Source organism: Nomascus leucogenys, chromosome 3 (genome assembly GCF_006542625.1).
Source record: "Nomascus leucogenys isolate Asia chromosome 3, Asia_NLE_v1, whole genome shotgun sequence".
Taxonomy (NCBI): domain Eukaryota; kingdom Metazoa; phylum Chordata; class Mammalia; order Primates; family Hylobatidae; genus Nomascus; species Nomascus leucogenys.
Window position 1 is genome coordinate 33,941,044 of NC_044383.1, and position 15,833 is coordinate 33,956,876.

The 15,833-nt window shown below is 42.5% G+C and overlaps 1 protein-coding gene across 5 annotated transcripts in view; it reads left to right on the plus strand.

Moving 5' to 3' along the window:
• The window catches only part of LOC100599631 (cytochrome c oxidase assembly protein COX15 homolog), a 38,534-nt gene that overhangs the window by 1,230 nt on the left and 21,471 nt on the right, over positions 1-15,833 (plus strand). For 4 of the 5 annotated variants that reach the window (XR_004029073.1, XM_003255332.4, XM_030808596.1 and 1 more), the window contains exons 2-8: positions 1,703-1,884; positions 3,860-3,982; positions 4,266-4,452; positions 7,308-7,475; positions 10,344-10,425; positions 12,940-13,094; positions 14,999-15,112. Coding sequence is in view for 4 of the 5 variants with exons in the window: in XM_003255332.4 (XP_003255380.1) it covers positions 1,703-1,884; positions 3,860-3,982; positions 4,266-4,452; positions 7,308-7,475; positions 10,344-10,425; positions 12,940-13,094; positions 14,999-15,112 (1,011 nt within the window). In the remaining variant the exon portion in view is untranslated. Of the gene's footprint in view, positions 1-1,702; positions 1,885-3,859; positions 3,983-4,265; positions 4,453-7,307; positions 7,476-10,343; positions 10,426-12,939; positions 13,095-14,998; positions 15,113-15,833 lie in introns of those variants that run through there. The other variant, XM_030808598.1, reaches the window with a different exon arrangement.

The following is a 15,833-nucleotide window of genomic DNA, read 5'->3' on the forward strand; positions in this document are numbered from 1 at the left end:
ATTATTGAGTGGTTATTATATATTAGGAACTGGAAAAAGAAAGATAAATATTACAAGACTCCTGCCCTGGAGGAAGTCAGTTTATTCATTTGTGAAATCCTTATCATGGTCTCGTTATATAAAGGAACAGTGTTAGAAACAAAGCTAGCAGAAGGGAGAGAGCAAGACTGACCAGACACTGCCACCCCAAAGCTCATAGTTTAGTGGGAGATACAAACAGATGAACCTGAAAGTAGAGTGATGTGCTGCATAACAACATTTTGGTCAACAACAGGCCACAGATACAGTCATGGTCCCATAAGATTATAATGGAGCTGCCTTTCCAAGTGTACCTTTTTAAAAAAAAAAAATCTTTTTCTCTAAATGTCTTTTTTAGAGACAGGGTTTTACTTTGTCACCCAGGCTGGAGTGCAGTGGCATGATTATAACTCACTGCAGCCTCCAGCTTGGAAATCCTGGGCTCAAGCATCCTCTTGCCTCAGTCACTTGAGTAGCTAAGACTACAGGTGTGTACCACTGTGCCTAATTTTTGAAAAAATAGAGATAGGGGGTCTTGCTACGTTGCCCAGGCTGGTCTTGAACTACTGGCCTCAAGTGATCCTCTCACCTTGGCCTCCCAAAGCCTTGGGATTATAGGCATGAGCCATTGCACCTGGCCCCATTTTTAAATCTTTTATGCCATATTTTTACTGTAATTTTTCTATGTTTAGATAAATACCATTGTGTTACAGTATTCGGTACGTAATATGCCATACAGATTTATAGCCTAAGAGCAATAAGTCATACCATATAGCTCAGGGGTGTAGTAGGCCATACCATCTAGATTTCTGTAAGTACTTTTTTTTTTTTTGAGAGATGGAGTCTCGCTTCGTCGCCTAGGCTGGAGTGCAATGGTGAGACCTTGGCTCACTGCAACCTCTGCCTCCCAGGTTCAAGTGATCCTGCCACCTCAGCCTCTCAAGTAGCTGCGATTACAAGCGTACACCACCATGCCCAGCTAATTTTTTTATTTTTGGTAAAGATGGGGTTTCACCATTTTGGCCAGGCTGGTCTTGAACTCCTGACCCAAGTGATCTCCCTGCCTCTGCCTCCCAAAGTGCTGGAATTACAGGTGTGAGTCACCACACCCAGCCTTTAGATTTGTTTAAGTACATTCTATGAGGTTCACACAATGATGAAATTGCATAAGAATGCATTTCACAGAACATGTGCCCCTGTTGTTACGTGATGCTTGACTGCACATTACAGTGTATTAAGGGCTGTCCAGTGTGCTGTGGGAGTGACCTATTGCAGACCTTGAAGAGCCTGGGAACACATCCCAGAGGAGGTGACATGTAAGCGGAGATCTGCAGTAGGTATTATTAATCAGGGGAAAGGAAGTGTGCAAGCCAGAGAGAAATGTTTAAAGATCTAGAGGTGAAAGAAAATATTCCATATCTGTAAGTAGAGTGAAGTCTGAGGGAAGTATTCAGAGATGAGAAGATTCATGTAGTTGGGGATAGGTTTGAGTGAGGCTAGATTTGAAAACCAATTGGAAAACCAGTTGGAAGGTTGATGCAGTAATTCAGATAAGAGATGATGACTTACCAAGACATAGCTGCGGGGATGCTATGAGTACTTCACGCTAATCAGAATGGGGTTGAGTGTGGGTAGCAGCCATTCCCTGTTTCTCCAGTTGTAATTTGTCTATCTTGATCTTTAGTGTGATTGCATCAGGCGCCCTTTGAGGCCAGGGCAATACAGCACCATCTCTGAAGTAGCTTTGCAATCTGGAAGGGGTACAGTGTCCCTTCCCTCAAAGGCTGCTGAGCGGGTGGTGGGCCGATGGCTCCTGGTCTGCAGTGGAACAGTGGCTGGAGCAGTTATTCTTGGTGGAGTAACTAGGTGAGTAATTTGCTCATAGTGAGTCAGGTATTTGGATCATCAGTAGAAGCACAGGTTGACTGAGGAGAAAGGAATTTTTTTTTTTTTTTTTTGAGACAGAGTCTTGCTCTGTTGGCCAGCCTGGAGTGCAGTGGTGTGATCTTGGCTTACTGCAACCTCCGCCTCCTGAGTTCAAGCGATTCTCCTGCCTCAGCCTCCCAAGTACCTGGGACTAGGCGCGTGCCACCGTATCTGGCTAATTTTTTGTATTTTTAGTAGACAGGGTTTCACCATGTTGGCCAGGCTGATCCGAACTCCTCACCTCAGGTGATCTGTCCACCTCGGCCTCCCAAAGTGCCGGGATTACAGGCATGAACCACCGCGCCCAGCTGGAGAAAGGAATTTTACAGAGCATCTAGTCTAGCTCCCTCATTGTATAGATGGAGAAACCGAGGCCTTAAGGAACATGTCTGATGGCTTGCCCTGCCATAGAACAGTTGAGTGTTTTATTAGTAGGAGCCTTCTATAAAGACTGGTTTATGTCTTAACTGGTACCTGTGCATTGTTTATGTATCTTTTCTCTTTCAATCAGAGTCCAAGTTTGTCTCAAAACTTTTTTTACGCTTTGTTTGAATTAAACCCAAAGAAGTTATGTACATCATAATTGGTTCATGTTTCTTAGGTTTGTTTAAATCTATGAAGAGACTATAGATTTAGACACTCCTCCCTTTCCCCCTCTTTTAGTTGCTGAGGAAACTAGTCATTTGTCCTATGGTTATGCACAGTCTAGATTTTGCTGATTGCATAACTGTGTGATATTTAACATGTTCCTTTGTCCCCTCTATTTCCTGTGAATGAGTAGTTGCTTGATCAGATTCAAATTAGGGATGAGGGAGCAAAATACTTCAGCAGGTGAATAGAACATTCATGAATATCTGCTGTCTATTGTAGATGTTAACAGCCATTAATTACCATTGCCTAGATCCATTATTTCGTTAGCATAGCAAAATTATGATATTTTATTAGCTTAACTCTAAAAAGCTTTCCCTCATCATCAATTTGGACATCCCAAGGTATAGTTTGTATAGGAAAGGCAGGATAAATACTTGATTTTCTTTCCCTTTATTTACCAATTTTCAAAATAATAAATTGGTCCCCCAAATCCTCCAAAGGCAACAAATAAAGCATTTGAATTTTTAAGGCTCATTATGAGATTATAGGTTCAAACACACTTGATAATGTTTCAGTCCATTGTGATGACGGTGTTAGTGATTTGTTCAGATTGTCCCATCTTTAGTCAGTGGGCATCTCCTGCAATTGGCTCTAGTGACTTTTTGGCAGGGCCCTAATTACCTTTGATAGTTTCCTTACTTTCTAGTATGACAAGATGTTCCAAATTCATCTTGTACATTTCTTGCCTCAGGCCTAAAATCAGCCTTTTACTTTAGGAATCCTAATTCCTTTTGGTGAAAAAGTTTCTGGTTTTAGTCAAATGTGTCTTCCTAAAATTCTCTTCACATTCCACGTCCCTTATTTCAAAATACCTTATGTGTTATATAGGTTGTTATTAGCAAGTGCAACAAATTTGAATTTTATTGTCTCTAAATTCACCCAAGAATCTAAACCTGTATACATGTAACAGACCTCTTTTCCCTGGGTGAGGAATGTTGGTTATGCATTTAGAACACATTTATTTGGCTGTAGGGGTTGATTTTGCCTGTCGAGGAATGCTAGTGAAAGAAAGAATTCGGAAAAAAAAAAAAAAGAATTGGGGAGAGTTGAATAAAAGGATTGAGAGAATATAAGGGTAAATAAATTTGTACCTGATGGCAGCTGTTTCTGACAAAATTCTAAGCAGTAAGAGAGAAACGTCTCAAAAGAGGAAACAATGTGTTTACCTTTAATGAGGTTAAGTTCAGATCCACTTGTTGCTATAAACCTTTTGTGAGTAATGCAGCCTCACGCGTACACCCCAAAATTTCTTTCCTATCCTAAGGTTGACAGAGTCAGGCCTCTCGATGGTAGATTGGCATTTAATAAAGGAGATGAAGCCACCTACAAGCCAAGAGGAATGGGAAGCAGAATTCCAAAGATACCAGCAATTTCCAGAATTTAAAATGTAAGTATTAGAGAAAATTATATAAACATCCCAGTAGGCCCGTTTGATCTTTTGCACTTAAACCCTTCAGAATGGTTAGATTATTTCATGATCTTTGGTTCAGTTATGTTTAGTCAGCTTGTCTTCTAAGCCTCCAAATCCAAAGTCATTCTGAGGTGGTTGTTGAGGAAGAGGGCAGACCTACCAAGTTGTAGGACTGGGAAAGAAAGTTTTTGCATTCCATAAGAAAATAAAAATCAGAAGGATGTTTCCTCCTTCTTTTCTGACTTTCCATTTCACCTAGCTTGAATCATGATATGACACTGACAGAATTCAAGTTCATCTGGTACATGGAGTACTCACACCGAATGTGGGGTCGCCTTGTAGGCCTTGCATACATCCTGCCTGCTGCCTACTTTTGGAGAAAGGGCTGGCTCAGCCATGGCGTGAAAGGACGTGTTCTTGCCCTCTGTGGCCTCGTCTGCTTCCAGGTAAGATTTATTCAAGGTTGAGAAACGCGAAATGCTCCCAGGATCTTCCTAGTTGGCATTGTTTTTTTTTTTTTTTTTTTTTTTTTTTGAGATGGAGTCTGGCTCTGTTGCCCAGGCTGGAGTGCATTGGCGCGATCTTGGCTCACGGCAAGCTCCACCTCGCGGGTTCACACCGTGCTCCTGCCTCAGCCTCCCGGTAGCTGGGACTACAGGCACCCACCACCACGGCCGGCTAATTTTTCGTGTTTTTAGTAGAGACGGGGTTTCACCGTGTTAGCCAGGATGGTCTCGATCTCCTGACCTCGTGATCTGCCTGCCTTGGCCTCCCAAAGTGCTGGGATTACAGGCGTGAGCCACCGCACCCGGCCCCTAGTTGGCATTGTTTTTAAGGAAATAATCTCTGAGGCACTTTAATAGAGTAGGTAAGAGCATGCATTTTAGTGTCACAGGCCTAGCTTCAAGCCCCAGCTCTGACACTTAGGGTAAATTACCTAACCTCTGAAAGCTATGATTTCTTTACCTGTAAATGGGGATAATAGTGCCACCATGTACAGTTGTGTAAATATTAAATGAGATAATCCATATTTAAAGTACTTAGCTTAGTGCCTGGAATCAGTAAGCACTCAGTAGTATATTTTCATGTGCTGCAAGATGTAGTTTGTTTCCCATCATGGGTGTCTCCCTAGATTCTTGTCTCTTCTCTTTTTCTAACTTGTCTGCTATAGGAAAGTGGGATCCCCATGCTAGAATGCTACAGAAGCATACAGGAAAATTCCAAAAGAGAGAAACACTTTGTGGGATGAAGGATTGTAGAATACCCATGTAGCTGAGAGATATTCAGATATAAATGGCAATTAAAATCATGTAAGTTGAGCGCCTTTTAAAGAAAGACTCCCACAGTTAACAGGTTAGTACTGCTAGGATGATGAAAAAAAAAAGTTGGGTGAAACTGAGCCAGAAATTAAGAGAGAAGACACATAGGAGTATTTGGGTCAAGGTTTAGAGATCCTAAAGGAGATTATCAGGGCATCAAAGAAACATCATCAAAATTTAATCAGGAGGAAGCTAATTGGTTAATTTAACTCAGAAGTGGTAAGCAAATGAGCCAGTTAGAAGGGATTAAGACTGGGTGCAGTGGCTCACACCTGTAATCCCAACACTTTCGGAAGCCAAGGTGGAGGGATCAGGAGTTCCAGGCCAGCCTGGCCAACATGGTGAAACCCTGTCTTTACCTAAAATACCAAAATTAGCTGGGCGTGCTGGCGTGGGCCTGTAGTCCCAGCTATCTGGGAGGCTGAGGCAGAAGAATTGCTTGAACCCGGGAGGCGGAGGTTGCAGCGAGCCAAGAGGTTGCACCACTGCACTCCAGCCTGGGCAACAGAGCAAGACTCTGTCTCAAAAAATAAATAAATAAATAAAGAAGGGATTAAGGAGGGAGATGAGAGAAGAAATAGAGGCAGCAGAAACAGTAATCAAAGTCTAATAGTAACCAGAGAAAGGCACGTAGAACAAAATGAAAGTTAACATTTTAGAATTAGAAAAACAAGCCAACACTGAAAACAGACTATTAGGGAGGCAGAAATTGAAGATGTCAGATAAGGTATGGGAGAAGAAAGTGGGCTAGTGAATCAACTGTGTACGTCTTCATCTTTCAATGTCTCTTGCAGATGAAATCAGGGTAATTAGAATATCCAGGGTAATCTTGAAAGGGGAGAGAAATGCCCAAAAAGATTTCCTGAAGAGTATATATTTAGAAGCGGCAGAGTCCACCTCTTTGACCTGATTGTACTGAGCTGGGCATGTGGGAGTGAAAGGGCTGTCTTATCTCATATGATTGGAACTGACAATTGTTTGGTTAATTGAAAAAGCCAGTTAAAGCAGAGAATCATAGAATATGATACATAACATAAACTTTTAAACTTAAATCTGTACGTTCATTACCAACTTTTACAAAATCAAGGCCTTTTCTTTGACTATGCGTCCCCAGATTGGCATTCAACTGCAGGTTTCTTATATCCCCATAAACTGTGGTTTTGCTTAAAGAGGAGTGGGAACTTAGATATTTGCAAAGCGATCTGCATGCAAAACCTTATTGATTTTTATGATTCTCCCCTGAAACTTTTATAATTGTCTTATTCCAACCTAACTTGACAGTAGATGTTTTTAAGCATTTACCTTTGTTAAGTTTCTCCAAAACATTCAATCTAGTTTTATGAGATATATCCATGGACCTTTTTTTTTTTTTTAAAGCTCATCAGCTATTGTTAGTATTAGTGTATTTTATGCATGGCCCAAGACAATTCTTCCAGTGTGGCCCAGGGAAGCCAAAAGATTGGACACTTCTGATCTAAATAGCAGTTAAGTATTAATGGTGATATGTGAAGAATTGTGGATAAATCATGAATCTTGGGACACTGCATATTGGGGAGGGTATGGAAAGAGGAGGGGTGGGGTAGAGAGTACTCCTAATAGCTCATTTCCTCAGTAAAGTTGAACAGATCAGGCCGGGCGTGGTGGCTCACACCTGTAATACCAGCACTTTGGGAGGCTAAGGCGGGCGGATCACGAGGTCAAGAGATTGACACCATCTGGCCAACATGGTGAAACCCCATCTCTATTAAAAATACAAAAATTAGCTGGGCGTGGTGATGCACAACTGTAGTCCCAGCCACTTGGGAGGCTGAGGCAGGAGAATCACTTGAACCTGGGAGGTGGAGGTTGCAGTGAGCCGAGATCCCGCCACTGCACTCCAGCCTGGTGACAGAGCAAGACTGTGTCTCAAAAAAACAACAAAAAGAAAGTTGAACAGATCATTTTAACCTTGTTTTGTTTGCTTCATCTCTTGGGGGTTCTAGGGTCTGTTGGGATGGTATATGGTGAAAAGCGGACTAGAAGAAAAATCCGACTCCCATGACATCCCTCGGGTCAGTCAGTACCGCCTCGCTGCCCACCTGGGATCAGCCCTGGTTCTTTATTGTGCCAGCTTATGGACCTCACTCTCACTGCTACTCCCTCCGCACAAGGTAAGAGTTGTGTGCAAATACCTCTCTTCAAGACCCCGCTTTCAATTCTTTTGGATATATATCTAGAAGTAGAATTGCTGGATCATATAGGAATTGAATATTTTGCCAACATTTTCTATTGGCAAAGGTGAAACAAATTGAAAAATAGAGTGGGAGGGAGTACCAACAACAAGAAATATCCCAGTCGCTTTACCTCTGACTCCCAGAAGGGATGGTGGATGGCAAAGTGAGAAAGATCAGAACAGAGGTGTTTCTGAACTTCTGGTGTGGACAGAAGCCATATTGTTCGTTAAATGGGGACTTGCCAGTTAAGTCTAATAATATAGTAAACCTTAGTGATTTTGTCTGAAGTATTTTTCTGTCTGTTGATTAAAGGAAAGTACTAGTTTTTCATTTTATGCTTTGATTTAAAAACAAGGTATAACATTTTTTTGAGGCCTTCATTAATAATAGAGGTCCCAAGACACCACACCGTTATAGGACATTTTTTTTCCCACAGAATTTTTTTTTAAATGAGTCTTGGCCAGGTGCAGTGGCTCGTGCCTATAATCCTAGCACTTTGGGAGGCAGAGGCAGGCAGATCACCTGAGGTTGGGAGTTTGAGACCAGCCTGACCAACCTGGAGAAACCCCATCTCTACTAAAAATACAAAATTAGCCAGCCGTGGTGGCGCATGCCTGTAATCCCAGCTACTCGAGAGGCTGAGGCAGGAGAATTGCTTGAATCCGGGAGGTAGAGGTTGCAGTGAGCTGAGATGGCACCATTGCAGTCTAGCCTGGGGCAACAAGAGCGAAATTCCATCTCCAAAAAAAAAAAAAAGAGTCTTATATTAGGTATTGAAATCATGGATTGACCTGAGTAAGCTGTTTCTGGAGAAAAGTTTGAGATGACAGCAGGACTCTTGAGTCGAATCATCCGTTAGGTACTTGGAGCTAGTAGCTAGATCCCAGTAAGGACTGGACGTGTTGTCTTGGCAGTCATTCCCACAGAGAAGCCAAATTGGGTTGAAATATTGATATAGTAGACAACCACTGAATAATTCCACATCTGAAAAATAAGGAATTATTTGAAAGTCTCCTGATTTTCAAAGCCAAACTTCATTTATTTGTTTATTTATTTATTTGAGATGGAGTCTAGCTCTGTTGCCCAGGCTGGAGTGCAGTGGTGTGACCTCACTCACTGCACCCTCCACCTCCCAGGTTCAAGCAATTCTTCAGCCTCAGCCTCCCGAGTAGCTGGGACTACAGGCGCACACCACCATGTTCGGCTAATTTTTTGTATTTTTAGTAGAGACAGGGTTTCGCCACGTTGGCCAGGCTGTTCTTGAACTCCTGACCTCAGGTGATCCACCCACCTTGGCCTCCCAAAGTGCTGGGATTACAGGTGTGAGCCACTGTGCCCATCAAAGCCAAACTTCTAAAATGAATTCATTTTAATTCAGAATTCACTTTAATTCAGACTTTGCCTGCATCTATAGCTGCTGCTTCCTGACAATCTATTCCTTCTTTTCAATCCCTGTAATTATCTTCCTCACCCAACCCAATACATACACACACATTTACCCACACTTACACATAAACCCACACACTCTTGCTACTGAAATTGTGCTCTTAAAGGTTACTGATGACTTTATCAATTGTTTTTCTGTTTGTTTAGATTCACCTAATTACAAAAAGGATTTGAGATGCTAGCCAATGAGCCATATAGTGCTATGCTGTCCAACACAGTAGCTACTAGCTACATATGGCTATTTAAATTTTAACTAATTGAGGCTGGGCACGGTGGCTCACACCTGTAATCCCAGCACTTTGGGAGGCTGAGGCGGGTGGATCATTTGAGGTCAGGAGTTCGAGACCAGCCTGGCCAAAATAGTGAAACCCCCATCTCTACTAAAATTTAAAAAATTAGCTGGGCAATAGCGGCGCGCACCTGTAATCCTAGCTACTTGGGAGGCTGAGGCAGGAGAATCGCTTGAACCTGGGAGGTGGAGGTTGCGGTGAGCCAAGATTGCGCCACTGCACTCCAGTCTGGGCAACAAAGTGAGAAAAAAAATTTTTTTAATTAAATAAAATTTATTTACATAAGCTTTTTGTTTACTTAAACTTTATATTTAAATAAAATTAATTTTTTATTTAATTTTCAGTCATACTAGCTATGTTTCAAGCTCTCCTTAGGTAGATGATAGAACTTTTCCATCATCACAGAAAGTTCTATTGGACAGTGCTGATATACTGTCCTATAATATGTTAGTAATGATACCTAACTTTTCATATAGTAGAGTGTAGGCCATTTAAGGGTAGCATAGTCACCTGTTTATAAAGTTCTTATTCATACTTGATGATTCATTTATTAGTATTAGAAATTGGTGGTAATAAGAATAAAAACAAATTTTGATTTTATCAAAAACACTAAATTCAGGAATCTCTAAGCATTTTATGCAATTTTGATTCTGACTGTATTTGCTAAACACTAATATCACACACGAAAATCCAGTCCTGATCTTAAGCGACATCCTTTCAACCGTGATGAAGCATTGTTTCCTGAATAATGTAAATCATTCAGTTTTTGAACAGATACGTAATGAGTACCTATGTGCCAATCACAAGGCTAAGATTGCTCTAGTAAAAAAGATGGCAGTTCCTGCCTTCACAAAACTTATGGGGTAGAAGGGAAAACAGATAGTAATGTATATTTATAATAAAATACAGTGCATGTTGGAACAGAATATCTGCCGGGAGTACTTAACCTAGTCTAGGGGTCAGAGAAGATCTGATCTTAATTTGTCACTTGGTTTTGGCCTTGGAGGTCTTTGCTGCCTCTCATTGTTCCTGCAACACAGTTTAACTGAATGTTTTTTTTCTTATTTAGTTGCCTGAAACCCGCCAGCTCCTACAGTTGAGACGATTTGCTCATGGAACAGCAGGTCTGGTGTTCCTTACGGCCCTCTCAGGTAGGACTCAGCTCTTCAAAGATGACGTGTTTGCATTGCACTCTAAGCTGGAACCTCTTGCCTAATGCTTTGCCCCTTCCTCCTGCATCTTTATATTTCCTTTTCACATCTGTTTCTCTCATTCCCGCTATCTTCACCCTCTGTTTCCTGTTTCTTTCTCTCTTCCAAAAATTTTACTTTACTGTCATTTGAACAAAAATATTGAACACCTACCTAGATCCAGATGGCCTAGGTTCAAATCCTGGCTTCACTACCTGTGAACTATATGACCTTTGCAAGCTCTGTAACCTCTCTGGGCCTTAGAGACCTTATCTATAAAATGGAGATTATGACAACAGTATGACTGCTAAATGTGAAATGTGTAGAATAGTTGTTGGCATGTAGCAAAGGCTACATAAGTGTTAGCTGTTACTATATATAAACATTATTGTTATCATCACATTACATCAAGATGGGTCAGACAAAAGGCTTGCCCTCAGAGATGGTTGCAGGTGGAGAGTTCATTGGCACAGAGAGACCAACAGAGGATTTTTTCATTCTTTTTTTTGAGACTGAGTCTCACTCTGTTGCCCAGGCTGGAGTGCAGTGGCGTGATCTCAGCTCACTACAACCTCTGCCTCCCTAAATCCAAGCGATTCTCGTGCCTCAGCCTCCCGAGTAGCTAAGACTACAGGTGCACAACACCACGCCCTGCTAATTTTTGTATTTTTAGTAGAGATGGGGTTTCACCATGTTGGCCAGGCTGGCCTCAAACTTCTGACCTCAGGTGATCCACCTGCCTTAGCCTCCCAAAGTGCTGGGATTACAGGCGTGAGCTACCACACCTGGCCTTTTTCATTCTTTAAACCACACTTCCACCTCTGCTGCTCTCATTCTAGAATTGCACTATCCAGTAGAGGAGTCTGTAGCTTCATGTGGATATTTAAACTTAAATTAATTAAGGTTACATAAAATTTAAAATTTAGTTCTTCAGTCACGCTAGCAACATTTCAGATGTTCCACAGGCACATGTGGCTAGGGGCTAGTATATTGGATGGCACAAATATAGAACACTTCTACTCTCACAGAAAGTTCTATTGACAGTACTGCTCTGGAATAAAAATAATATTGATTCAAACCAATGAACCACTCAACACTTTTATTTTTGGCATAAGAGCATGAATTTTTATGAAGTATTTACTCCATTTTTAAAAAAATATGGAGTGGGTTGGGCATGGTGGCTCACACCTGTAATTCCAGCACTTTGGGATGCTGAGGCAGGTGGATTGCTTGAGCCAGGGAGTTCAAGACTAGCCTGGGCAACATGGTGGAACCTTGTCTCTACAAAAAATACAAAAATTAGCCATGTGTGGTGTTGTGCACCTGTAGTCTCAGCTACTCAGGGGGCTGAGGCGGGAGGATTGCTTGAGCCCAGGAGGTCAAGGCTGCAGTGAGCCAAGATTGCACTGCTGCACTCCAGCCTGGGTGACAGAGCAAGACCCTGACTCAAAAAAAGAAAAAAAGGCCAGGCGTGGTGGCTCATGCCTATAATCCCAGCACTTTGGGAGGCTGAGGCAGGCGGATCACCTGAGGTTGGGAGTTCGAGACCAGCCTGGTCAACGTGGTGAAACCTCGTCTCTACCAAAGGGCGGGCACCTATAGTCCCAGCTACTCGGGAGGCTGAGGCAGGAGAATCGCATGAACCCTGGAGGCAGAGGTTGCAGTGAGCCGAGGTCGTGCTGCTGCACTCCAGCCTGGGGGACAGAACCAGACTCTGCCTCAAAAAAAGAAAAAGAAAAAAGGGAGTGTGACCCAAACATTTCTGGATTTTCTTTGATAATAAATAATGGATCAGACATCCATTAATTCATGAATACCCTCTTTATTTGTTTATCCAGGATTTAGTTTATAAGTTTTGGGATTTGTCTCACTTCCGTGTTCAGTCAACAAACATTTATTGAGTATTTGGGGGAAGACAGATAATGCACAATAGAAACATAATGTGTTAGATGATATTTAGTGCCATGAAGAAAAATAAATTAGGGTCAGGAGACAGAAAGTGGGCTAGGGGAGTGCCATTTTATATAGGATCATCAAGTGGAATCTCTTTGGTAAGGTGACATCTGAGTGGAAGCTGAAAGTAAGGGAGTCAGTCATGCAGACATCTGTGGGAGAGCATTTCTAAAATAAATCAGTAGCACTCAGTGGCAGGGTAAGGAGGGCATCAAAATCACTAAGGGAATTTTTCTAAGCTAATAAGCCTCTCCCCCTCCCCCCACACCACAGCCTGTACTCCACTTCTCTAGAGGAAGCAGAATCTTGGGGTGGGAGCAGGTAAAGATGCAGAGATTTGAAATTTCCATGGTAATCGTGATGTACCTTCCCTGTTGGAGAATTCCTGTTGTAGATCTTTCTATTATTCTCTGACTGTTCCCTTAGTTTAACTCTGGGATAACACACTTTTTCTATGTCAGAACTAGTATTTGGTCTCTTCTTCCTCTCATTTTAATAAATACCATTTACCTTGGAATACAGGGGCTTTTGTGGCAGGGCTAGATGCTGGGCTTGTTTACAACTCCTTTCCCAAAATGGGAGAATCCTGGATCCCGGAGGACCTCTTTACCTTCTCCCCCATCCTGAGGAATGTTTTTGAGAATCCCACCATGGTGCAGTTTGATCACCGGATTCTGGTAAGTGTAGTTGGTGGTTACCTGTCAGAGAGCACGGGAGCCTATCATAGGCTTTGGGGTATCAGTGAAGCACTGATGGCAACACTGAGAGGGTAGAGCAGGAACTATATTTCCTGCTGTCTTTGGAAGAAATTTTAGGACCATTTCTCTAATCTAATGTCTTTGTCCTCATTATTCACCTGTCCCCCTGTCCCCACCCCAGCCAAATTCTAGCTTTCAGGACATTGCCAGCTTCTTAAAGTTCAAATGTGCCTTTTACCACTTGGCAAGTGATAACCTCCCTCAATCCTGCACGTACCTAGCAAGTCATTTCAGCAGAAATGTGGTTAAGTAGAGAAGCGAATGCGGAGACCATAGCTGCTAAGCACGGAGCTCTCGGAGCTAAACCAGAAGCTCAAGGAGCCAGGAGCTTCACCAGTACTTTTCATTCTATTTAAGCTAATATGTTTTAAGGGTCTGCTATGGGCCATTTAAAGATTGGCTTGGAGACCTGTGTGTGATGAATTGGAGCGGGGAAAGATGAGCAGTAAGGAGACTGTGAGAAGCATAGTGCTGCTGCGCAATGCCAGGGAGAGTGATGGAGATGGGGCCTACATGGTGGGAGTGGGACTTGAGAAGAATGATGCATTTGAGAGAGAATTTAAAGGAACAGAGAGGCTGGGCACGGTGGCTCACACCTATAATCCTAGCACTTTGGGAGGCTGAGGCGAGAGGATTGTTTGAGCAGGAGTTTGAGGCTGCAGTGAGCTGTGATCACGTTACTGCATTCTAGCCTGGGAGACAGAGTGAGAGCCTGTCTCTTAAAAAATTAAATTTCAGTTAAAAATAAGAGCACTGGGCGCAATGGCTCATGCCTGTAATCCCAGCACTTTGGGAGGCTAAGGCAAGAGGATTGCTTGAGCCCAAGAGTTCAAGACCAGCCTGGGCAACACAGGGAGACCTCATCTCTACAATAAGTAAATAAATAAATAAATAAATAAATAAATAAAGGAAAAGAGTTAATAAGATTGGCTGTCAGGAATAAAGGTGAAGAAAGATCAAGCAAAATCCCAAATTTCTTCTGCAGCATGCTTGAAACATGACCTACAGGGATGGGACCCTTGGAATGAGTGTGGAGCTAGAGGTGGGAGGATGGCATCAGATGGAGACATGTTGAGTGTGAGATGAGAGCAGCACATCCAGAGAGAGGGGGCCAGAGGACTCAGCTGTCCAGCGGGGGCTGGGCTGAGGCATGTTACCTGGTGTGGGCTGAGTCCCCACCTGCACACAGTATTTTAGCATAAGTAAAGCCTGGTTGAAATTGTCATTGTGGACAGCACTGAAAAGGAAACGAAGTGAAATAAATGTAGAAATATGATAGAAAACATTCTCCCTGATACCGTGGGAGAGGAAGGGGACCATTATTGCCAGTCCTGGACCCTTGTTCTGAAGAGATAGGAATGAAAATGAGACTTTAGGTCTTTTTTAGCACCAGCTGGCAGCACCAGCACTATCTCCACTCATAGCCCAGGAAAATAATAACCCTTGTGCTGGGGTCAGCCGTGCTTTAAGAATATGGGATTAGAGATATGGTTAGGGATAAGGATGCAAAGAATGACTTAAAAATGTGGGGGACACCCACATTGGAAGGTGGATGAGATCACTGGGAGTGAGGGTGTATAAAGTGGTACATACAGAATCTTAGGTGGAGCCTGGGTGATACCGACGTTTAAGTGGCAAGCAGAAGAGGACAGTGGAAGAGACAGCCTGTGGAGGAGTAATCAGGGTGGGACTGCAGAGAGGTTCTCTGTGACTGGTACAGGAAGGTACTTCATGGTTGCTGAGTGGTTCTAGAGGAGATACATGTAAGGTGAGTAGAAACCTGGCACTTCTATCTAATGTGATAGACTCTTTCTTCCCTGCAGGGAATCACTTCAGTCACTGCCATTACAGTGCTCTACTTCCTCTCTCGGAGAATTCCCCTTCCTAGAAGGACCAAGATGGCAGCAGTGACTCTGCTGGCTTTGGCGTATACACAGGTATAAACCACTTCTTTTTGTTCTGACAGTATCCCCAATACAAAGTTAAAAAAGGGGCCGGGCACAGTGGCTCATGGCTGTAATCCCAGCACTTTGGGAGGCCTAGGTGGGCAGATCACTTGAGCCAGGAATTCGAGACCAGCCTGGGCAACATGGCAAAACCCCATCTCTACAAAAAAATACAAAAATTAGATGGGCATGTTGGTGTATGCCTGTAGTCCAAACTACATGGGAGGCTGAGATGGGAGGATCACCTGAGCCAGGGAGGTTGAGGCTGCAGTGAGTCAAGATCGCACCACTGCACCCCAGCCTAGACAGCAGAGTGAGACCCTATCTGTTTAAAAAAAAAAAAAAAAAAAAAAAAGGAAAGGTGACAGACTAGGAGAAAATATTTTCCATATTTATAATAAATTAAAAGATTAATAACCGGAAAATAAGTAAAGGACATCAATACACAATTACCACAAAAACAATGATTAATGGACAGTAAACATGAAAAGCTGTTCAGCTTCACTTATAATCAGAGAGGAACAAATTTAAAAAATAAGTACCATTTTGTGCCTATCAAATTGGAAAAAAGTGAAAAAAGATAATCAGGTATTGCCATGGGCATAGGAAAATGGATACCTTCAAATACTCTTGGTGAGAGCATGAGTTAGTACAGTTTTTTTCCAGAGGGCAATTTGGCAGTATCTTTGTTTTTTCTGGAGACGGAGTCTCA